Source organism: Setaria italica, chromosome II (genome assembly GCF_000263155.2).
Source record: "Setaria italica strain Yugu1 chromosome II, Setaria_italica_v2.0, whole genome shotgun sequence".
Lineage (NCBI taxonomy): Eukaryota > Viridiplantae > Streptophyta > Magnoliopsida > Poales > Poaceae > Setaria > Setaria italica.
Genome location: NC_028451.1, coordinates 36,276,773 through 36,297,999, shown reverse-complemented (window position 1 = coordinate 36,297,999; position 21,227 = coordinate 36,276,773). Strand labels below are relative to the sequence as shown.

Below are 21,227 nucleotides of genomic sequence, written 5' to 3'. Positions count from 1 at the left end.
CAGTGGCTGACAGCTCGGGGCCGATCAGGATGGCCCACAGGTCAGTGTTGGAAAGGGCCGAATTCCGGAGATTTGAAATGGGAAGAAAGCCTCGTCCTTGGTTGCAAAATGGAGCATGGAGGAGTATAACTAGGGACGACGTACTACACTCTAATTGAATATCTACCATTTTTCTTGCAAAATCGCAAAAGAAAAAGGGTCGAGACATTCAATGGAACTATTTGAAAAGGTTGCATGTAGAGATGGCAACAGGTACTCGCTGGATAATACCATTCCATACCCGCACCCACCAACTCTATTTCTACCTGCTAAAAAAACCCATACCCACACCCGTGCGGGTTTTCCCCATTGGATAACCCGTACCCGATAGCATACCTGTTGTAATCTAATAGGATCGTGAACATAACACATGAGAAAGCGCGTACATCAACAAATTTGAGTAAATAAAAAAGATAAATATAAATTCTTAGCCAATTAATAGTCTAATAAAGCATAAATTATTAGTTAGGTATCAATATTAAGTTATCCTTCACTATCAATGTGAAGTTTACGAGTTTATCACATATTGTAGACGGGTATATTTTACCCACAGGTATGCAGGTATGGGTAGTATGTACCCGCACCCGCACCCGCTTACCTGATGGGTAGATGATATTGCCCATTAGTGTACCCCGGGTAGAGATATGTTTCCATACCCGCCTTCTTATCGGGCAAAACCTATCGGGTACTCGGGTTTTGGGTACCCATTGCCATCTCTAGTTGTATGGATGACTCTTTTATCCCCAATTTTAGTTCTTGGTTCTTCTGTTCTTTGTAAAAAAAATGCAGGGACAAAGCAGTCCTTGCTCCTCACCTTCCAAATGTCAAAATGATGTATTGCTCGGTCATTCCTTCTCTCTTAATGTCTTCCTTCCTACTCCTGGGAGTCCTCAATGACAGACAAGAATCACATGCGCAGTTTTGACACTTCTCTGTCACCTTACAAGAAACCATGCGCCCATGCGAAATCCATGAACAACAGAGAACTGCCTTTTTTTTTTCCACGAAGGCTTGGTTGCTTCTCAACTAAGGAATAAACTGCTTTGCACTAGGTATTCCCCAGAGAATGAACTCGTGAGGAAACAATAGGTGCAGCGCGTGCGTTTCGACCATGTCCAAATGCAAAAAGACAGATGAATTCGCGCATCTGAAGGGTACTTTGTATCTTCTCGAAAACGCACAGCCTTTGCTGCGCCACGGAGTTCCTTATCCGGCTACAAGCCACAAACCGGGTAGGCAACAGCTATGCTCGATGGCACGCACAATGCAAAAGATGCTACCAGCTACGCAGAGCCCCGTGACGACTTGTTCGTTGACAACCTTGTCCAAAGCACAAAGCACGCATGCGAATATGTCGTGGGTAGATGCTACAAAATGTCAGGCTTGCAATTGCCTAGAACTTCCTTGGGAACACCCACGACCCGGCCACGGGTCCCTTTGGAGGCGATATTCCAGTCTTGCCCTGAAGGGACGAGGCATCGACTCTCCGGTGACTGGTGAGTGGTGACTCATGCCTCATTCGAGACGAGGGATCTGTGACTCGTGCTATGGTTGAAGGCTCTAAGGGTCACAGCATGTGAGTCTGTGTTTTGACTTATTTAGATAGAAAAGGATTGGAAGGAAATGAAGAGGATTGAATCTAAAATGAACTAATTTCCTCTATAATCCCTCCCGTTCTTCAATCCACCAGTATCCAAACAAAACTTCATGGTTTTTCTTCAAGATTTCCGAGGGTCTTGAGCTGTACAAATTGGCTGGCTAATCGCCTGTATTTGAGTTTACCTCGTCTGATCTGGTCTCCTCGACCCCTCTCGCTAAATTTCAGTTGCAGTCCATTTGCGCTGTCACGTTCAGCACCCATGCTTGTACGTAGGAAGAAAAGCTAGGGCCCTATCCCCTAACTCAATAATGTGAATCTCGAGGAGTGCTTGACTCTTGTGGTCTCTGGTCCGGCAAGTCAAGTCGTACCAGCACAGAGCACAGACATCGCCTGGAAATTGAAAATCTCAATCATGGATACTTCCCAAATAATCTACGAAAAAAACTCTCTACTCCTAATAGATAACTTGCCGAACTTGACCAGAGGTGCAGCCAGCCTGCCGCATTCCATGACCATACCTCAAATCAAACCCAAAACACAGATTTTATTTGTACAAGGCATGCATCGGCTGTTATTGCCTACATCCACCCCGGCAGCAGTGGGGCAGGGATTGAATTCTCCCCACGGGGACCCCTCTCCGAGATTAAAGAATCAGGAATCATGGTGGTGTAGCATCGCTCAAATCAGGTTTGACATAAACCACAGAAGATGAAGGCGTGAATCAAGCTCTGTGCCTTCTTGGTTTGCTCCGGGTCCCCAACAATAACAATTGTTGAATTTGCATCACCAGGTTTCGGATCGTGAACTGTAATTGAAGCCCCTGACATCTGGAAGATAATTATTGCCAAGATTTTTAGGACTGATACTACCAAAAGAACTATAATACCAAAACTTAGCAGACATGGTAGACTTATCTGAGACTTGAGCCTAAATTATAAAGATTTCAAGAGAACTATTTCATTTGAGCTTTACAGTGGTGTGAAAAATTGAAAGAGTACAATCTGTAAAGATTAAAAGATGAACAAGCTGTACTACCATGTTCCAGAGAAAGGACAAATCTACATGGTGACAAGGTCCCCACTTGACGATAGTAAGTCAGGAACAATGGCATATCTTGTTGCCTTGATGAGCACAAGGCAACAAGAGACAGGCATATGCTGACTGCATGTTAGATAAATAGAAGAAAAAAGTAAGTACCTTTTTTATCTCTGCAATATCACTGCCATTGGTTCCACAAACAAAGCCTATATACTTGCAAGGAATAGCAACTTCAGTCGTTGTACTAGTTGGCGTAGCCACTTGATTTTCACTGTCAATGAGGATAAATCAGATCAGTGTCATAACCATTTTTTGAAAATAATTTTCATTTTTTCTCCGTTTGGGATTATGGAACCAGTGCATCCCTACAGATTTATCCAGGGCTTCAAGCCTTCTTGCACTTAATGAACATTCACTTACTCAAAAGTTTAAGTAATATCCCGAAAGGAAAGAAACAAACTTCATTTTTTTTTTACCAAACACACGTCATTTAGCTTACCCTGCCACTGGTCCCTTTCTAAAATCTTTGGATCGCACCGCATCAGGCATATTTCTTGGAGCTTCACTGTTTGTATTTGGTGCCTGCATAGGAAAAGGGAATTAATTCTAAGCAATTCAACCACTAAAGCACATAAATCACAATGAAACATGATGTGAATGATAACAGCCTAGTACAAAAAAAAAACACTACAAAATTTACAAACTCTGATGACAGTCCTTCCAAATTGCTTACCTCAGAAGCCCAGGATCTTGGTGACGGCTGTTCCAAAAAAGGACGAGGACCTCCTTGTTCACAACCATATGAGTATGGCATCCTATCAGCACCCATATGTTCCATCGAATGCGCAGGAGGTGGCCGATGACCACCCGTTTCAAAGGGACCCATAGGAGCATCAGGTCTGAAAGAATGCATAGGATATGGAGGCATGCCCCCACTGTGATGTGGGTGTGGCGGAGGTGGTTCTTGTCTTGGTTGGTGAAGAGAGATGTTTCCAGCAGGTGGATATGGAGGCATGCCTCCACTGGGGTGTGGCTTGGGAATGATGACGTCCCTAATCCTTCCAGTGATATGAAGTAATGCATCGTGGATGGATTGGAAGCTACCAGTGACCTGTGAGAAACGGCACTCCAGAAGTGAACAATTATATTTTCCTTCTAGATTGTTATATCTTTACTTGTTTAGTATCTGGTCAGAAACAACTATGAATAACCAAGTACATTTTTCTTTGAAAGGAGAACTCAAGTGACTAACTTACGAAAATTGAATGATTCAAATGATGTTTGACTGTACCATTTCAAAATGGAGGATCACTTGCAGTACAAACCAGATTTGAAAAAGTACCATGAATGAATTACAACATATGCAACCACGCAAAAAAATATTAAACATATTCTGCAGATCACTTTGAACCCTGCATTGCTTTTCCACAAAGGAGTTTTCAATATTTAATAAAATGACACATTAAATTCTTAGCTGTGAAAATCATTGCTAGTAAATGGTGTTCACCTCAAGTATAAGGAAAAGAGAGCAGAATAGGCAATATATTTGATGTGGTTTGAATCAGGTCAGAGTTTATTGATGTTTTTCATCAACTGTTTTTAGTTATCCAACTTTTCATTTATACTACAAGACTAGATTCAAAATGAAAAAAACATCACTTAAACAGATTCAGTAGCTTCCATGCATATCAGTGAAACTTTCAAAAGGTCATGCAGACTTATGTACTACATTAGCATAGCATACACATAGTACAGCATTGTTTCTAAAAATCAAAAAAGAAGGATTGGGTGGTTGACTGTTAGAGTTCAGATATACCTGAACCATCTCATCATTTCGCTGTGCACATCTTGGAATTTGTTCATTCCCAAAAATTCGAATGCTAGCTCCTGTTAGCTTTCTCATCTCTGTAATAATGGATCCGCCTTTCCCTAGCAGGCAACCAATATGTTGTGACGGAACAAGAAGCCTTGCAGGTGTAGGTGAATTTCTATCAATAGATGACTCTGAGATCCTAGAGTAGACCCGGACAACTGCATCTTGAGCTGGAGAATGCATCATGTCAGAATTCTGCACCAAGAGATACACATCCATCAAACAATGCTACAGATAGCAGACAACATAACTCTTATGACAAATTAATCAGAAACTCCAATTATAAGTCGGCAGAATACAGTTACAACAGTCAACTAGCTACACATTAACGTGGCATGCCAGTGCTTGCAGAGAAACAGATTCATATAACAAATTTCGATAAAAATATCTTGTTACCTAGGAAAACAAAGCTATTTCAACACTTGAAACAAAACAGGAGTAAATTGTTTTAGGTCCACAGACATACCTCGCGCGCAGATATGGAAACGATACGCTCCTCTGAATCAGCAACAGGCTCTAAAATCTTTATAGAAGCACCAGTTTCACTCTGTAATGCGCGGATAGTGGAACCGCCTTTTCCAATTATGCTGCCCACCATTTCATTCAGAATTATCATCCTGAACACTATCTCTTGTTCAAATAAGAATCTAGGTCCAGGGGCACCAGCATTACTTGGATAATTCCTTGTGTGGTAATCAGGAATGTGCGGTGGTAAATAGTTTCTTTGAGAATGAGGATCCATGCCAGGGGGACAACCAGTACCACTAACTGGAGGCCCAAATGGTCTAGACATTGGAATATTGCTTGTGTCTGGCCTAGGATTATCTTGGAGACAGGTTGAAACTGCAAGCAGTCCTTTCCGTACTTGAGAAAAGCTCCCACTTATCTAACAATAAAAAGCTACCATGTCAGAACAACCTGACTTTCAAAGATCGAAAATCTAAGTGAAAGATTAAATTGGCCCATACAATGATAAACACGAACTGCGAATTGACCAACTAATGAATTTCATGAGAGCATACAAAGGAGGGAATATTACCCGAGCCATTTCAATCTAATTTGTTCATGTGTGAAGATAAATTTCAACACACAGAAACACCAGGCCCTGCGAATCACCATGAATAACTTACAAGGACAGCAAAGTGCCTATTCTGCTATCTGTTATAAAAATTACCATGCTCTAAAAGTATTGTCTTTTCACTATTCTTCCTACAGCAATGCAATACTTGAGATCATGTTCCGATTCAGAGGGAAGCATTAATATTTCCAGCAATATCGCCAGTTCAACAGTCACGGCATTCCATAGTTAACCACTACGCGCTGAGAAAAGACGGTTGAATTTTGCACCCAAGCAACATTGAAGCATCGGTTTTAAATGACGAAGGACCTAGAGAGGCATACATGGATAAGCTCATCCCCCGGCCCGGCGCAGGGAGGCAGCTGCTCCCTGTTCCGGAACACCCTGATCTGGGCTCCGCTCTCCTGCCGCATCCGCTCCACCGTCTTCCCGCCCTTCCCCAGCACGCACCCCACCTGCGCGCCGGCGGCCAGCATCCGGCAGCCGACGGCGCCCGTCACCTCCCTCTCCTCCTCCTCCCCTCCCATCGCCTCGTCGCCCCCGACCCTGTGTCCCACCACGCGCTCCCACGCCCTGACCGCCGCGGCGGGGGCGTCCGGCCCGGAGATGACGAGCACGGCCTCGTCCCCCACGGGCGGATGGTCCACGTGGAGGTCCCGTGAGGGGCGGAGCGCGGCGGCGCGGCTGGAGGGGCATAGAAGGCGGAGCGTGGTGGTCGGGCGCTTGGTGGAGGGTGAAGGGGTCGAGGAGGAGGAGGAGGAGGAAGCGGCGCCGCCGGCGCCGGCCGGGGTGGGGACGGCTTCCATGGGGGGCTTGGACGGTTAAGCTAAAACCCTACTGCTGTCAAAGTTCGCTGACCGCCCGAGTCAGTTACGGCAACTACCGGGCCTGAGCTCACGCATGGGCCGTCCGATTGAGCATCGACGGCAAGGAAGCGTTGCTGCTTTGGAACTGGAAGCGTACTAGAGGAATATGCATCACTTGAGCATTGAGACTTGAGAGCACCCAACGTTGAAGGTACCTCAACCTTGAATCTACATTTTTTTCCTTCCACACTCGACACCATGAGTTTCTAGTGTTATACTGCACTATGCAAAACATTCCTCACCTTCTCAAAGATTTTTTTTCATGGAGAAAATGTTTTAAGTAGCCATATCAAGGTGGTTATCCAAAATTGCCACCTAGAGCAATATATGGGTGGGGGGAATCCCCCCTCCCCTTCACACACGTCTCAACCACACAAAAACAATCATATAAAAATTCATATGAGTGTTTTTCTAACCTCACAATTGTCGGTTCCTTGGCGGATGATTCGATGGTTGGCTTTGAATTTCTCGATTCTCCATGTTTGAGGGAAGATCTAGGTTGGTGTGGTTTGTGCCGATTGAAATCTTGAAGGAGGGTAATGGGCAAAGAAAGACAAAGACACAGCAAGTTAGGACTGATACATTCCTTAAGCAGGGGTAGCGTATGCAATAAAAGGGGAAGTGCAAGAAGTAGCGCCATCCAAGGAGACCGCAACATAGATCAATTTTAGAGGTGGAAGTCGTGTACCTTGTAGGGTTGTTCTAGGTAGGAGGGGTAGGAGGCGGCACGGATAGCGGCAACAAGGTTAGGGGTAGGGGAGGAGAAGAGGCGAGGGTGATATAAAAAGGGTAAAAGAAGCACTAAGACCGCATGATCGACATCTAATAGTCGAAAAGTTATGTATATATGGACAAAACACCCAAACACAGTTACTGGTTCTTTTTTCTAAACAAATTGGTTATAAAATTGAAACTGTTCATGTTTTTTCATGCCATTGGTTGCCTTCTTACTTGTATCTACTACTTTCTTTCGTAAAAAAAATACTTACGTCTTTCGTTAAAAAAAATACTTACGTCTTTCTACTTCTCATGATCTTTGACATGCGGCCTTTGACTACTATTTTCTCCTAGACATATATTTATAAAACCCAACGAGTTCGTATGGTTATAAAGTATTTTTCAAGACAAACCTAAGTATGATTGTTTTCTATCTCTCCAAACTAACATTTAGCGGTCGAAATTTCAAAGTTTGTGAACAGATAAAATCACAAAAACATTGAGTATTATGATCTGAGGGAGTCCATGTTCATGTAGTGACTGGTGAACAAACATCTTTGAACTTCCATGGGCTGAGATCTGCAGAAAATCAAGCAGTAGTGTGCAGACGTTAGGATGTTTTAATTAGACCCCACTGTATGAGCTCTATGCCAAATTGAAAACCATTTCTTAAAGAAAGAATCTTATGTGAAACAACAGGATGAGGAGGTTGAATTTGCTCGTGACGACGTGACATGTGGTTGTATGTATATGTACTTGAATCAGAGTTTACGGAATAAATTAAAGCTTGACTCTCAGGAAATTCATTGTTGGACTTCCACATTTTTCATCATTAAACTTTTCCATCCAATGTCCATTTTGAGCTCTAAAAGAAACCAGCACATATGTACGACTGCCTTGAATCTCGAAGAAATTTGACTAGTATTTTTCAGCGCAGAAGCAAATGATAGAAAATTGCAAGTAGAATCTTTGTGTGTCAGCTGACATGCAAAAGCATGAATATGAATAGATGATACATTTTTTTTTGTTGAGATTGCCAAACTAAATGAGGGCGGACATATCCAGAGTCAACCAAACTATGGCATTAAAAAAAGGTTTGACAAACATAAACCTAGAACAATATTGGTGGGAGAGACAGGGTGACACATTAGATATCTGATCTATTCCAATAAAAATTAGGAAAATACATGTAAAAATTATTAGGCACAGACATTTTTCACCACAGTTTTGCCAATGATTGCAATCTTTTTTCTAAAAAAAGGTGAGCTGTTATTTATGAAGGCAAAAGGACGCAGATCACACACACGATACGCGGTACGCCGGTCGGTGCCGAATAGCGTGACGTGTACTGTGCGTTGTCGAGCGATGGCGGTGGTAGAGCCAACGGCTGAAATGAAGGCTGTGACTGTGAGCGTGCATCTTGGCCCCACGCACACCAAGATAAGACTGCAGGACACATCCGTTTCGGTGAGCATAAGTTAGCTGAGCGCCAAAAGGCCTAGCTGCCAAGCTTTTGTCCGTGCTCAAGCCACCAAACGCTTGCAGCTCAACCCTCGGCACGGCAAGAGTATTTGCACGCTAGCTTCATTCGTTCATTGGACTCTCTTACTCCCTCCGTCCCTCGCACACCCGGCCACACGGCAACAAAACAGTCAGAGAAATTAAGAGCAGAGCGAGCGAGAGCGAGAAGCAAGCAAGCAAGCGCCATGGCGGCGTCCAACGGCGAGGCCGTCCACGGCCGGTTCGACGTGATCGTGGTGGGCGCGGGCATCATGGGCAGCTGCGCGGCGTACGCGGCGTCCTCCCGCGGCGCGCGCGCGCTGCTCCTGGAGCGGTTCGACCTGCTCCACCACCGGGGCTCCTCGCACGGCGAGTCCCGCACCATCCGCGCCACCTACCCGCAGCCGCACTACCCGCCCATGGCGCGCCTCTCGCGGCGCCTCTGGGAGGAGGCCCAGGCCGACGCCGGCTACCGCGTGCTCACGCCCACGCCGCACCTCGACCTGGGCCCGCGGGACGACCCCGCGCTCCGCGCCTCCATCAGAAACGGCGGCGCCGCCGAGGTCGCCGCGTCCTGGCCGTGGGCGGGCGTGTTCCGGGTGCCGGAAGGGTGGACGGCGGCCACCAGCGAGCTCGGCGGGGTGATGAAGGCGACCAAGGCGGTGGCCATGTTCCAGGCGCTCGCCGTCAGGAAGGGCGCCGTCGTCAGGGACCGGACGGAGGTGGTTGACATCGCCAAGCCAGGTGAGCACGCGCGCGCGCCTCGTGCGCTACTGTCTTCTTCCTCCTCCCACCGACGCCTGAGCTAATCCTCTTGGAAGCACTCGGCTCCTGCATGTGAGCCACTGGCAAGCATGCACGAGCCAGCTGACGTAGCTCTTCCGCGGACCATATGACCATGCAAAAGCTCCTGTGTCCTGAACCTCGCGTAATTAAGAACAAATCCCTGTCACTTCATATCTCATCATCTTCCAATGGTTCCAAGATTGCAAATGTGCAGTAGTGGGATAGTAGCCTAGTAAAAACAAGCACAGGACTTTCATCGTGACGGTTGGTGATTGTACAAGAGGTATTTTCTAGGAAAAGTTGGAGCCTGAAATTTGAGCTAAATCCTTAAACCTTTTATAGATCAGCTTGAGCAATATGCTAAGCGGCAGCCAAGAGTTTATTATCATTATTACATGCAAGTGGTTTTTAAATATGGTTCATTTCTTGTACTCTTAATTGTGACTGCACAGCTAATCTTCTGCTCTCATATGTCACATCACACACGCACTAAAGCATGTAAAATGATTCTAGCATCAGCCTATCTTATTGTTGTTATAGCATAATTTTTCCAACTCAAACTGTACTATTCATTTGAATAATCTCAACAATTTTGTTTGCCACTGATTGTGGAATCAGGCAAGAGGTGAAGTACCCACCAATCTCTGAGACCAAAGAGTATAAACTAGATGATAAAGTTACCGATTTTTAAAAGATACGGAGGATTTGCAAGTTGCAAACCACCACGTGGTCCTAGTGTTCGCGTTCAGAGAGTGAATTTTTGTGAACTGCAAGGACTAATTTCAATGTTCAACCTGAATTTTGTATGCGACTTTCCTCAGCGGATGGATCAATCTTGGTGAGGACAGCGAGTGGCGAGGAATTCCATGGCGCCAAGTGCATCGTAACGGTTGGCGCATGGACAAGCAAGCTGGTCAAGTCAGTCATCGGCATGGACCTGCCGGTGCAGCCGGTGCAGACGCTCATCTGCTACTGGAAGGTGAAGCCCGGCCACGAGAGCGAGCTCACCACGGAGGCCGGCTTCCCGACGTTCGCCAGCTACGGTGACCCCTACATCTACAGCACGCCGTCGATGGAGTTCCCGGGCCTCATCAAGATCGCCAAGCACGGCGGCCCGCCGTGCGACCCGGACAGCAGGGACTGGTCCACGGGCGCCGCCGACCTGGCGGAGCCCGTAGCCCGGTGGATCGACGCCTTCATGCCGGGCCACGTCGACACCGCCGGCGGGCCGGTCATCCGGCAGTCGTGCATGTACTCCATGACGCCCGACGAGGACTACGTGATTGACTTCCTCGGCGGGGAGTTCGGGAAGGACGTCGTCGTCGGCGCGGGGTTCTCCGGCCACGGGTTCAAGATGGGGCCGGCTATCGGGAGGATCCTGGCGGAGATGGCCATGGATGGGGAGGCGAGGACGGCGGCGGAGGCTGGAGTAGACCTCCAGCCCTTAAGGATCGATCGGTTTGTTGACAATCCAAAGGGAAACCTCAAGAATCCTGGAGATCAGGACAAATAACGAGCACCGTCCCTCTATGGGAGATCAGATCTTCAACCATTCATGATCAAGTCAAAATGTGTGTATGGCATGGCAATTGCTTTGTCTGGAATAATCTGTCGAACATTGCATTGTAAAACTTTCCTTTGTTCTGTTGGAGTGTCAGGAAATTGAAGTGCATCGCCTTTGGATGTGTACCAAAAGCCACCAGCTCAACTGCATTCAGCTGTGGATACATGTTTCAGTATTAACTGGTTTGTTGAGAACTTGCGATGCCTCTTGTGTAGTTCTGAATTCTGATGATCATAGGCTGGCAATCAAATCCCTTGAGCAGATTTTGTTTTAGTTCTAAGGAATCCCTTGTGAGGATTCCTTTTTTTTTCACTCTTTTACTTTGGCACAGATCTTAGCATGCACCCTCACATGTGGAGTTGGTAACCAAAGTGCCCCTAGTCGTGTTCATGCATGGAATCTAAACGAAAGAGACCTGCCTCCCAACCATTTGCCAGATGCTGATGGTACATTATTGCAAGGTCACTGCAGGAATATGGTAGAACTCAGGTACCTCCAAAAACGCAGAACTAGCTCGAACAGCTCGGGGGTCAGTTCTACTACTGATTGCTGTTGATTTGGTGAAGAGATGAGCATGTATATACCGTCTTCGTTTTCAGCTGATGCAAGTCTTCAAGCTAGCGCTAATTGAGCACGCGTTGCTTGTCCCATCTAATGTCCGATTAGGTGGCATCTCTATCTCAGAGATAACAGCAGGCTTGACTCATATTCTGATCCTATCACATGATGATGCGTGTCGCTGCCATAGGCTCATCGCTGATTGTCCGTCCCTGTCGGAAGCTTTGTCGTTTGTTCTTATTTTGGTTGCTGTTTTTCTCTTTCCAGTAGTTTGTTTGGTTGTTGCTGTGCCTCAACTGTGGCACGTCATTCATTTGCCGTATGCTCTCCTGTATCTACTAGCTGACTCCCACTACAATTAGTCTTGAAATACCGTTGTGCAGTGGCGGCGGCAGGATCAAAATTTAGCTTACTTCTTCCTCCTCCATCTCCACCCTTTCTTCCTCTTTTCTTCTTATTTTTCCTCTCCTCACCTCGTCTTCTTCCTTTTCTTTGTATGTGTGTGTGGGTGGGGGCTACAGCCCCCTTAGATCCGCCCCTGCCGTTATGGTCGTGTGTAACATTGTTTTCCTCTTAGTGAAGAGAGAATTCTCGAAAACAAATATTCTCTTTGAGAACCAAATATGAATAGATTGTGCACAGCCTGCTTGGCAGTTGCGGAGCTAGAAAACAAGTTAAGAGGGGCCCAATAGTACTAATATGTTGATTAACGTATTGATATTTTAATTTATAAGCACCAATTTATAGCTAGTCAATAGTATTTGCAATTGGCAAGAAGTGGCCATGGCCCTCTTTGGCCAACATGTAGCTCCGCCAATACTGCTTGGTTGGGCTCCAAAATTTGCCCAGCCAAAATTAGGACAAGCCCAAAAACTTTGGCACTTGTTTGACACCCAATCAAGTGATATCTTCAAGTTTTTGCCTAGATTTTGGTTAAAAAATTTTATCATGACTATGTTTTGGCATGCCCTGGATTTGGCATGGCAAATTTTGGAGTCAAACCAATCAGGCTCAGCATACCTATTCATAGGAGAGCTCTCTTCTTCTTTCTCATCTAACTCCACGCCCTCTTCCACTTCTTTTTCTTCACTTCCCTCTCTCCTCCTCTTCCTTTAACTCGAATTGAGTTTCTGGCCCTACACACACAATGTTTGCCTACATGATTGTTTAGTCCGTTTACACGCCGTGTAAACACTACACAATGCCTAGCCGTGTCCGTTTAATCACCTGTTAGCCCGTTTAATACCTGTTTATCATGTTTAATTGATCATTTAGTTCGAATAAAAAACTAAATGGTAGGTGACCGACTGTTTAGCATTTAGAATAAATTACACATACAAAGTACACCTGCTATCACAATTTTCTGATGAACCATAGTGCCTGCCTTCAGTGACTTGTCCGGAACTATGATATTTGTAGGATATGTAGTCAAGGTCTCAAGGAGACGACATGATAAGTTGATAATGATGCTGTAATTTTCAGAGGGGCAAAATCAGGCTCCTATTGTTCATCTCATCACAGTGGGGCCACCATCCGGATGATTTTTTTTTGTAACTTGTAACATGGACTCGTGTCCATTCCTAGGCCATCCAAAACACTTGCAGAAAATTAAGCTTCATTTGAAAGAGATATTCCTATTATATAAATGGTAAGTGCTAGCTGGGATTTACTAGAAAAATAAGAAGGAAGTTGTGGTGGGCAGAGGATGCCCAGACTACATATACACTAGTAAGTGCCATAAATTCGAAATTAAATAAAAAGTAATTTATTCTTATTTTTCAAAACAAAAATATTATATGAACAAAAGCCAAATGCTCCCCTCTCATATGTGACATGGCCGAATTATATCTGATAGGATTTGCCTCTAGAACAAAAAGTGAGGTCTCTATTCGATCGGTTAGAACTAAAAGTGCAGTGAAACGGTGTACCGCAAGTTTTGGGGCAGCCCAGAAAACAGCCCCATGTATTTCACTTGGGCTCACATCGCAGCATGGTGAAACTGAACTCGCGATCCACCGTTTCCTCTGGTCATGCTCATGGTATCTAGCATGAAAGAGACGCGCGCGTGCCTCTCAGCTCTCAGCCATTTGCCGGAATTCACACAGCTCCAAAACCCAGTATGCAAGTGTCCTTATTAATCCAGAAGCCTTTACACACAGTACGTGCGACAAGAGATTATCTTCTTGACTCAAGCAAGGGTCAGTTGATCCTCAGCCAACCATATGCAAGTGCAGAAGCTAGCCATTGGGTGACCTGTTACTGTTAGGCGGCACCGGCATCGCCATCTCGGAGACGACAGAAGGATTGGAAGTCTTAATCCTGATCTTATCATCTGATGCATGCTGTCAGATCGAGCTGATGTGTTCCTTCCATATGTCCTGGGGCTTCGTCGCCACAAGATATCCAACGAATCGCAGTGGAAGATGACTCAGCCAGCCCAGCGCTGTAATTATTATCAGAGCCGAAATTCAATCTCCACGACCACGTGCTCACTTTGACTGGGTGAGTCAGCGTCAGTCAACTGATGTTGGATGGTTGTCGTCACAGATACGTTCCTCCGCTGCTCCCCAGGCCAAACGCTTGCAGACAAGAAGCATCTAGTACATTTTGGTAGTAGACCCACTTGCTGATATGTTAAGTTCAGTACAAGTAATAAGAATTTTTGCAAGGGAAAAACCATATTCCATTTGTTTTATTTTCGGATCCAGCAATGTCACTGGCTACCAAGACCTTGACGTCTATGGGCGAAACTTCTCCATAATCCAAGACACGTAGTCGTAATTCTATGTAACGATGATTAACCGTGAACAAGATAAAATTCAAAGCTTTCAACTCCTTAATTTCACATATATATTCAGGGGTGAAAATAAGCTTAGGGCCAGATCTAAGCGTATGGTGGTATTTTCATACTGTAGCTATTGTAGGTTAAAAGATCCAAGGCTAGCTAGCTCTAATTTGTCTATTAGTGGCGCTTGGCATCGGTCTAGCCCAGTTATACCCAGACTCTCCTCCCTTGCTTGAGCATCGAAGCATCGGGCTTTCAAATTATCCATGGCATGCACGCCACTCTCTACGGTAATCTTCGCTATTTTCATGAAGTGGCAGAGGCGTATAAAACTATAGAAGACACATCCTCGGCCTCCAAATGTGATTCTGTTCTCTCATTGTCTCTTATATTCCTCAGGAATGAGAATGATCTGGGATGGGGTGGGATCGACGAGGAAGGTGAGGTGGGATGGGTGCAAGGGGTGCTCAAGCCCCGTGCCCCTACACCGTTAGGTCCATCATCAAGACAATGTCATTTCTTTTCATGAATAGAAGTAAGACGTCTAATTTAAAATTGATGATACATCACTTATTAGGTTAATTGTTCAGGTTGAATTAGGCTTGGTCGATTGGTCATGGACTCGTGGGAACCGAGTGGCTCAACTTGTACCCTGGTAAGGTTTCTTGGATGGAAGTCCACCAAAATTTGAGTTATCGACTCGGTACTGGTACTTGTATTTTTTTGAATTTATTATATGATTTAACTGGCGATATTCTTTCAGTGGTAGGCGACACGTGCCCGTCAATAACGAGGCATTAGTGGTGACTTCGTCAATCTCGAGAATTCGTCGACTCAGTCTCTTAGAGGTACTCATAGGGGTAAAGTTATGTGCATGTATTCATAAAGTTAGGTGTATGTGTTTATGTAAGGGTTTGCGTTGTGTTAAAAAAAAGTAAACATAGGCTTAAGAGTCAAGACCACGGTGTGCTTGGGGGTCTATGGTTCCGTTGGAGGGATATAGATGAGTCAAACTGTGATACAATCCACGCAAGTATAACAGGACTCTGATAAGGGATATGGGGTCGTCTTTTACTGCAAGACCACATTATGGAGCGGCCTTGCTCGAACCTAGCCGTTATAGCATCTCCAAGAGTGACAAATATTACGTCCAAAACTCAGTTTTGTGAATGGATACAACGCCTCCAACAGTGGCCCAATCTGAAGGCTAATTTTTTACGCGCCTAATACTAGAGCCAGCTGGAGCCATATTTGGCCCGCTCGCGCTCGTTCCCGATCCACGAAATCGATCCAATGCGCGCCAACGTTTCTTCCTCGCGTTTTCTCTCCGGTAGCGCACAATTTCCCCTCTGCGCCCTCCAATTTTTCTACGCTGGCGCCGACGGCTCATGCCCTGTTCTCCGTCGGCCCATCGGCCTCTCCAACCATCGCAGGTGACGTCGCCGCAAGGCCGACGGTCTCATCATCTTCCGCTGCGTTCTTGTCGAGTTCCGCCGTCAGGATCAATTTCACTCATCGAGTGCTGCTTCGCCGCAGTTTGCAGTTGCCGCCGGCACCTGCCCGCGTTGTTTTTCTTTGATGGAGGACAAGGCCATGATCAGTGCCTGCCTAGGGCGTCATCCTTTTCACTTGCAGAGTTCTTCTAGTCTAGGCGTTGGATATCTACTCCGGCACATCGTCCTTGAGACCTTTTACAGGGACACAGCACTGGGTCAAGGGCTCAAGGCATTCTGTTCTTTGTTGACGGAATCTCGCGTGGTTCGTTTGGTAGTTCTTGCGAAGAAATATCAACAGCTGGTCCATAAGTAGATGATGTGGCAGGAATTCATTTTTTTGGGAACTAATTATTAAAAACTGTTGGAGAGGAAGTCTTTTTTTCTGCTCCCAATGGTTTTTGGCAAGTCCAAAAACCAGGTTTTGGGGACTCTAATTTTTGGGCACTCTTAGAGATGCTTTTAGTTGCAAGCAACAATTTTTCCTTATGTTCACTAGAATCTAGTCCACTAGCTGGACAGTCAATTTTACAACTACAATTCTGCAAATGCACAAGGTATGGTAGCCAAATGCCAGAAAATAATTCATTCTTCAGTCTCTTCTCGGATCTCTACATTGATCCATGCCTGCTGTCCCTATGTTCATCTGCGCTCAGATCTTCCATTTCTTCACCCACCTCTTCGAGAAGCTTCAGCTTCACCTTTCTCGTGATCGACATGAATCATGCATGCGTGAACAAGACCAACCGAGCGCCGTCAGAAAAAGAAGGCGAGCACTAGCAGTAGCAGGAGCCGTGGCCGGATGTATATTGTGCTCGCCGACGAGGCCGCCATCGCTGGTTGACGGCCCCCTCCGCCGCCGCCGTAGTTGTAAATCGGCGGCTGGAAACCACCGTTGCTGTAAACCGGCGGCGCATTGTTGCCACCGTTGTACACCGGCAGCGCATTGTTGGCGCCGTCGGTGCTCTGGCCGTCCATCTGTGCTCCGAGAAACACGGCATCCGACTTCTTTATCCTGCCGACACAAGTCCGAACAACGAAAGCTATTACATTCGTATTGTCATGCATTGGAAATGGATCGTCAATGGCAGGTTTGTTGTTTAACAATTGAATTACCCGGAGGTCGGGAGGCAGAAGGCGATGGTGTAGTCGGAGGCTTTGCAGGTGAAGGTGCTGGTGCTGTCGTCGTAGGCGTAGCTGTACGCGCGCGGGCAGGCCGACTTGAAGATGGAGGAGTACACCGTCGGGTGGCACGCGTCGGGCGTCGCGTACGAGCCGCTGCAGCAGTACCTGTCCTGCCCGAACGCCTCGCACGCGCTCCGGCACGCGATCGCGCCGCCGCCGCAGTCCACCTGCAGCTCCTTCGGGCACGCTGCCAGCCGATCACCATCGACGGAGAACACAAAATTAAAGCCATGGTTAGTCAGATGCCGGCCGGTGGCAATGCATTTTCACCGGCGCATGGGAGTGGCACTCACAGCGGTTGAGGTCGGCCATGCAGCCGGTGGCGTTGCAGGCGCCGCCTGTGCGCGCCCGCGGGATCGCGACGACGGGCAGGTTGTAGCCGTCGACGAGGCTCACGTCATAGAAGTCCTGGCCGCCGCTCCCGTCCAGAGTGACCTCGAACAGCGTCGCCGGCGGCGTCGCGCCGGCGCCGCGGCACTCCAACCGCCCGCCGCAGTCGCCTGTGTTGCAGACGCCCGCGCCGTCGGCGTCGAACACGCACCCCGTCCGCGCCCATATCCGCCCCGACCACCCCGCCGGCGCCGCGAGCTGGACCGTCTGCCCGGGTTCTAGCTTGAATCCCGTCGTGGACAGCTGCGGCGTGCCGGAGCCGGCGAGCGTCCCCGGCCAGATCGGGTGGGGGCAGTAGTTCGAGACCGTGAACGTCATGGCCATTGAAGCATGGCACCATCGCGCGAACACTAAAAGAACAAGCAGCCATAGATTGCAACTTCTTGGTGGTTCTCCCATGCTACTGATTTGGCTATGGCAATAAATGTGGCAACTGATGTGGATCGGACGGAGAAAGGGGAAGACATTTGGGGCATCCTTGAGAGATTTAAAGGTAAGGCAAGTGCTGCGGAGAAAGCTTTTCTTGGTGACCTTGGTTTAGCATGTCGCATGGATGGGGTGGCCTGGGAAAGAAGAAATACCTTTTGCGATGATGCAAGCTGATGATGTTAACATGAGTTACTTGGCCTAGGCCCATGCCGGTAATGCTTGTGACTGTGTATATGCCTTAATTCCTGGCCAGATATACTTTGTTTTGCTTTTGCCGGTCTGAACCAATCTTTGGTGTCTACAGCCTGAACATTACTTAGCAATGAACTTTTGTCTCTAACTTGTACAGGATGCGATTGTCAGTACTATACATGGACATGCAGATAAACATTCTTTTTCATTGCATGCAGAAACAAGATCTTGAGTTAGCATTACTAATGCCAGAGTATCGCAGCATCAAGAGTTCAAGATTCTGAATTTCCTACTTGTTAATGCAATTCACTTGGACTAAAATGGAATTATCAGCAACTATCTCATTGAGGAATTATAATTACTGGAATCAAAGTATATGCCATTTCAAAATGGTATGTAATTTTCATCACATAGCCTATGAATCTACGATAGAATCCTGAGAAGATGCTTCAGGAGGCAAACATGCCTTTGTATCGGTAAGAACTACTGTACAAGGAAAGAATCACATAAGAAAGCGTCAGCGTCAACAAACGGGCACAATGATCTACAGAGATGCATCTATATATTCCAGGCATGAACTTTGCGATTGGATCAGGTGAAGCATCAGCCTGATTGGGTCACACAGAGAATAGATCATACAGGATCTAGCAAACTTATGCTGGCTCTGCACTCTGCAGTGCCTACCTTCCAAGTCATCTCAGACGTGTATCTATGTTTGATATCATAAACAATATACAAGCTAATAGTCTCAATTTAAGAATACAGAAAGTGATCATAAAAAATTCATCAAGGCGCAATGTCACACGTAATCCATTGCAGAGGCGAACCTTGTTTAGCAAATGCAGGATGGTACAACAGGATGAGAGCTACAGATGCACACAATAGCACTGTATTTAGGAGGAAAAACAACGGTCCTGCCATTTTTTTAGAACAAAATGGATGAAACATTACATGTCTAAAAGTTTGCCACATCATAGGAGTACTCAGTCTTGTCAGAAGCACAACAAACAAGTTTTCTCTTGCAGTACCACTACATAAATGCTAAAATAGAAATTTAGCATCATTTTCAAATGCTAAAAGATAAGATTTATGAAGCCACTTCATCTTTATGTTCTTCAGCATCGCCCTCAGGAGCATCGGAGTCAACTATTGTGATACCCTCAAGATCTAAGGGTTTTCCAGTCATTGGATGAATGGGGCGCCTATCACGAGGCCCACCCTTAGGAGTCATGGCAAGCATTGGAGGTGGGGGAAGGAGTCCAGCCCGAAAGAGAATGCGCTGAACTGGATCTGATGGTTGTGCCCCAACTGACAGCCAATACCTATGCCGGAAGAAAGTTATACTTTGTTACATAGCCTTCAAAGCAGGAAAGGATAACAGCACAGCATATATCTTGGAAGTAACTTGATCAAAGAAGAAATCAACGTCGGTAAGGTTGCTTGGTTCTTGCCAAAATGCTAAAAAAAAGGGGAAAGGTAGATAATACAGGGCAGGTGGTATTATCCCTCTAGTTATGCTACCACGAACATCTTACACATTCCACAGCTCCATCTTAATTTCTTTACCTATCTTCTTCAATAATTTTCCTATTAAAAATCTTCTCAGAGAGAGGTAAGTACAACAATCCTTTGCAATTGGCACTACGAATTAACTAGCAGACAGAATCACCTCAGACCACACAAACTCTACCATTTTCCCCACCTTCCCAACATCCAAAATGGTATGATCTAACCTCAACTTAAGCATGAAACCAAAACACTAATCCAACCGAACGTCTAAACTAGTCTCCAAGTAAATCTTATGTACGTCTTTCGAAATCAATCACACATTTAGTTTAAACATCTTGTGGGAATCAGGCCCCTGTTAACAACTCTTCTTTAAACTACGTTATACTAGTCACAGTAATAGCTGCAATACACAAGATTCCGCTAAAGTAATAAACAAGACACACAAATGGCGAGCAAGTGAAACGTACTTCACCCGGTCGAATTTCAGACCCATCCTCTTGCCACCATCCTGCCCTGCACACAGCAACAAGAAAAACACACAGCTTTTATCAGGTATTCAGTCACAGCTATACTCCTCAAAGCACATATAACCGTATTTCACTACTCTCCCCATCTGAAACAGCGTTACAAGACGAGGACGCACGCACAATCAATGGGGGAGAAAACTAAGCTGGTCAGCAACAGCTGCAGAAAATGGTTCTTGAGCCGGTAAATAAACGGATCAATCAATCTTACGGGGGCATTCGAGGGCACGCGGCAAGAGAGAGGAAGGAGGGCAGTAGCGTAACCTAACCTGGCAGCGGGTTGTAGTAGCCGAGGACCTCGAGGTGCTTGCCGTCGCGCGGGGAGCGGCTGTCGGCGGCCATCACTCGGTAGAAGGGCCGGTTCCGGCACCCGAACCGCGCCAGCCGGATCCGGACCACCATGGTTTCGGCTTCCTTGATTTCCTCGCCGGCGCCGGCGCCGCCGCCTTCTCACCTCCTACGGCTGCGCTGCGGGTCGTCGTGTGGGCGCAAGGGTTCAAGGGAGGGGATGAGAGAGTGCGAGCGAGATCAACAGAGTGGGCTTCGATATGGGCTGGATCTATACATTCGTATTGCATATGGCCCTTGCAATTTGTTCACATGATTAAGAGTTGTGGGCCGAAGAGGAAAGCGTTCGGAAAAGTTAGTTTATAGGCCAATTTTTTAGGCCCACTTACATTCAAAGTTAGGTCTCGTTTAGTTGGCTGAGGTGCCAAATTACTGTGCCAGCACTGTAGCACACTGTAGCGTGTCGTTTGTATTTGTGAATTATTGTCCAAATATTGACTAATTAGACTCAAAAGATTCGTCTCGCAAAGTACAACAAAACTGTGCAATTAGTTTTTAATTTCGTCTACATTTAGTACTCCATGCATGTACCGCAAATTTGGTGTGATGGGGAATCTTCTTCTACCTCTCAAGAAGGGTGAGATCTATGAGGTCCTGGCAGGTTGTGTCAGAGACCACCATCAATACAATCTTTGATACGGCGTTTCCATCCGGATAAGCACTACTTTTGTGCACTGCAACTTCATGAATCTGGACATCGACACATCCCATGGGGTCTTCCTCGTGCCTGATGCACTGATGAAGATGATCGAC

At 46.3% G+C, this 21,227-nt stretch overlaps 4 protein-coding genes across 4 annotated transcripts; 1 reads left to right on the top strand and 3 right to left on the bottom strand.

The window, feature by feature from the left end:
- Positions 1-2,032: 2,032 nt before the first annotated feature.
- Positions 2,033-6,434, bottom strand: LOC101754802 (KH domain-containing protein HEN4). The gene is made up of 7 exons (XM_004957195.3): positions 5,952-6,434; positions 5,017-5,436; positions 4,494-4,745; positions 3,411-3,788; positions 3,177-3,259; positions 2,837-2,948; positions 2,033-2,466 (listed from the first exon to the last, which is right to left on the bottom strand). Exons 1-7 carry the CDS (start codon positions 6,432-6,434, stop codon positions 2,323-2,325), a joined length of 1,872 nt encoding a protein of 623 aa, XP_004957252.1. The 3' UTR covers positions 2,033-2,322.
- A 2,250-nt stretch (positions 6,435-8,684) lies between these two features.
- LOC101754401 (probable sarcosine oxidase) lies at positions 8,685-11,322 on the top strand. The gene is made up of 2 exons (XM_004957194.3): positions 8,685-9,455; positions 10,319-11,322. The coding sequence occupies exons 1-2, from the start codon at positions 8,918-8,920 to the stop codon at positions 11,008-11,010; spliced, it is 1,230 nt and encodes a 409-aa protein (XP_004957251.1). The 5' UTR covers positions 8,685-8,917; the 3' UTR covers positions 11,011-11,322.
- A 4,904-nt stretch (positions 11,323-16,226) lies between these two features.
- LOC101754007 (pathogenesis-related protein 5) lies at positions 16,227-17,961 on the bottom strand. Its single transcript, XM_004957193.2, has 3 exons — positions 17,376-17,961; positions 17,014-17,269; positions 16,227-16,912 (listed from the first exon to the last, which is right to left on the bottom strand). Exons 1-3 carry the CDS (start codon positions 17,869-17,871, stop codon positions 16,654-16,656), a joined length of 1,011 nt encoding a protein of 336 aa, XP_004957250.1. The 5' UTR covers positions 17,872-17,961; the 3' UTR covers positions 16,227-16,653.
- A 914-nt stretch (positions 17,962-18,875) lies between these two features.
- Positions 18,876-20,662, bottom strand: LOC101753585 (30S ribosomal protein S16-2, chloroplastic/mitochondrial). The gene is made up of 3 exons (XM_004957192.4): positions 20,396-20,662; positions 20,070-20,115; positions 18,876-19,415 (listed from the first exon to the last, which is right to left on the bottom strand). Exons 1-3 carry the CDS (start codon positions 20,526-20,528, stop codon positions 19,181-19,183), a joined length of 414 nt encoding a protein of 137 aa, XP_004957249.1. The 5' UTR covers positions 20,529-20,662; the 3' UTR covers positions 18,876-19,180.
- Positions 20,663-21,227: the final 565 nt, after the last annotated feature.

Coding starts and splice junctions, on each gene's coding strand:
- LOC101754802 (XM_004957195.3), bottom strand. CDS start 6,434: ATGGAAGCCGTCCCCACCCCGGCCGGCGCCGGCGGCGCCGCTTCCTCC. Junction 3,260..3,410: donor CAAGATCCTGGGCTTCTGAG/GTAAGCAATTTG, acceptor TTTCCTATGCAG/GCACCAAATACAAACAGTGA. Junction 2,949..3,176: donor AGAAAGGGACCAGTGGCAGG/GTAAGCTAAATG, acceptor CCTCATTGACAG/TGAAAATCAAGTGGCTACGC.
- LOC101754401 (XM_004957194.3), top strand. CDS start 8,918: ATGGCGGCGTCCAACGGCGAGGCCGTCCACGGCCGGTTCGACGTGATC. Junction 9,456..10,318: donor GGTTGACATCGCCAAGCCAG/GTGAGCACGCGC, acceptor GACTTTCCTCAG/CGGATGGATCAATCTTGGTG.
- LOC101754007 (XM_004957193.2), bottom strand. CDS start 17,871: ATGGGAGAACCACCAAGAAGTTGCAATCTATGGCTGCTTGTTCTTTTA. Junction 17,270..17,375: donor CATGGCCGACCTCAACCGCT/GTGAGTGCCACT, acceptor ATCGGCTGGCAG/CGTGCCCGAAGGAGCTGCAG. Junction 16,913..17,013: donor TTCTGCCTCCCGACCTCCGG/GTAATTCAATTG, acceptor TTGTGTCGGCAG/GATAAAGAAGTCGGATGCCG.
- LOC101753585 (XM_004957192.4), bottom strand. CDS start 20,528: ATGGTGGTCCGGATCCGGCTGGCGCGGTTCGGGTGCCGGAACCGGCCC. Junction 20,116..20,395: donor CTACTACAACCCGCTGCCAG/GTTAGGTTACGC, acceptor TGCTGTGTGCAG/GGCAGGATGGTGGCAAGAGG. Junction 19,416..20,069: donor CTGAAATTCGACCGGGTGAA/GTACGTTTCACT, acceptor CTTCCGGCATAG/GTATTGGCTGTCAGTTGGGG.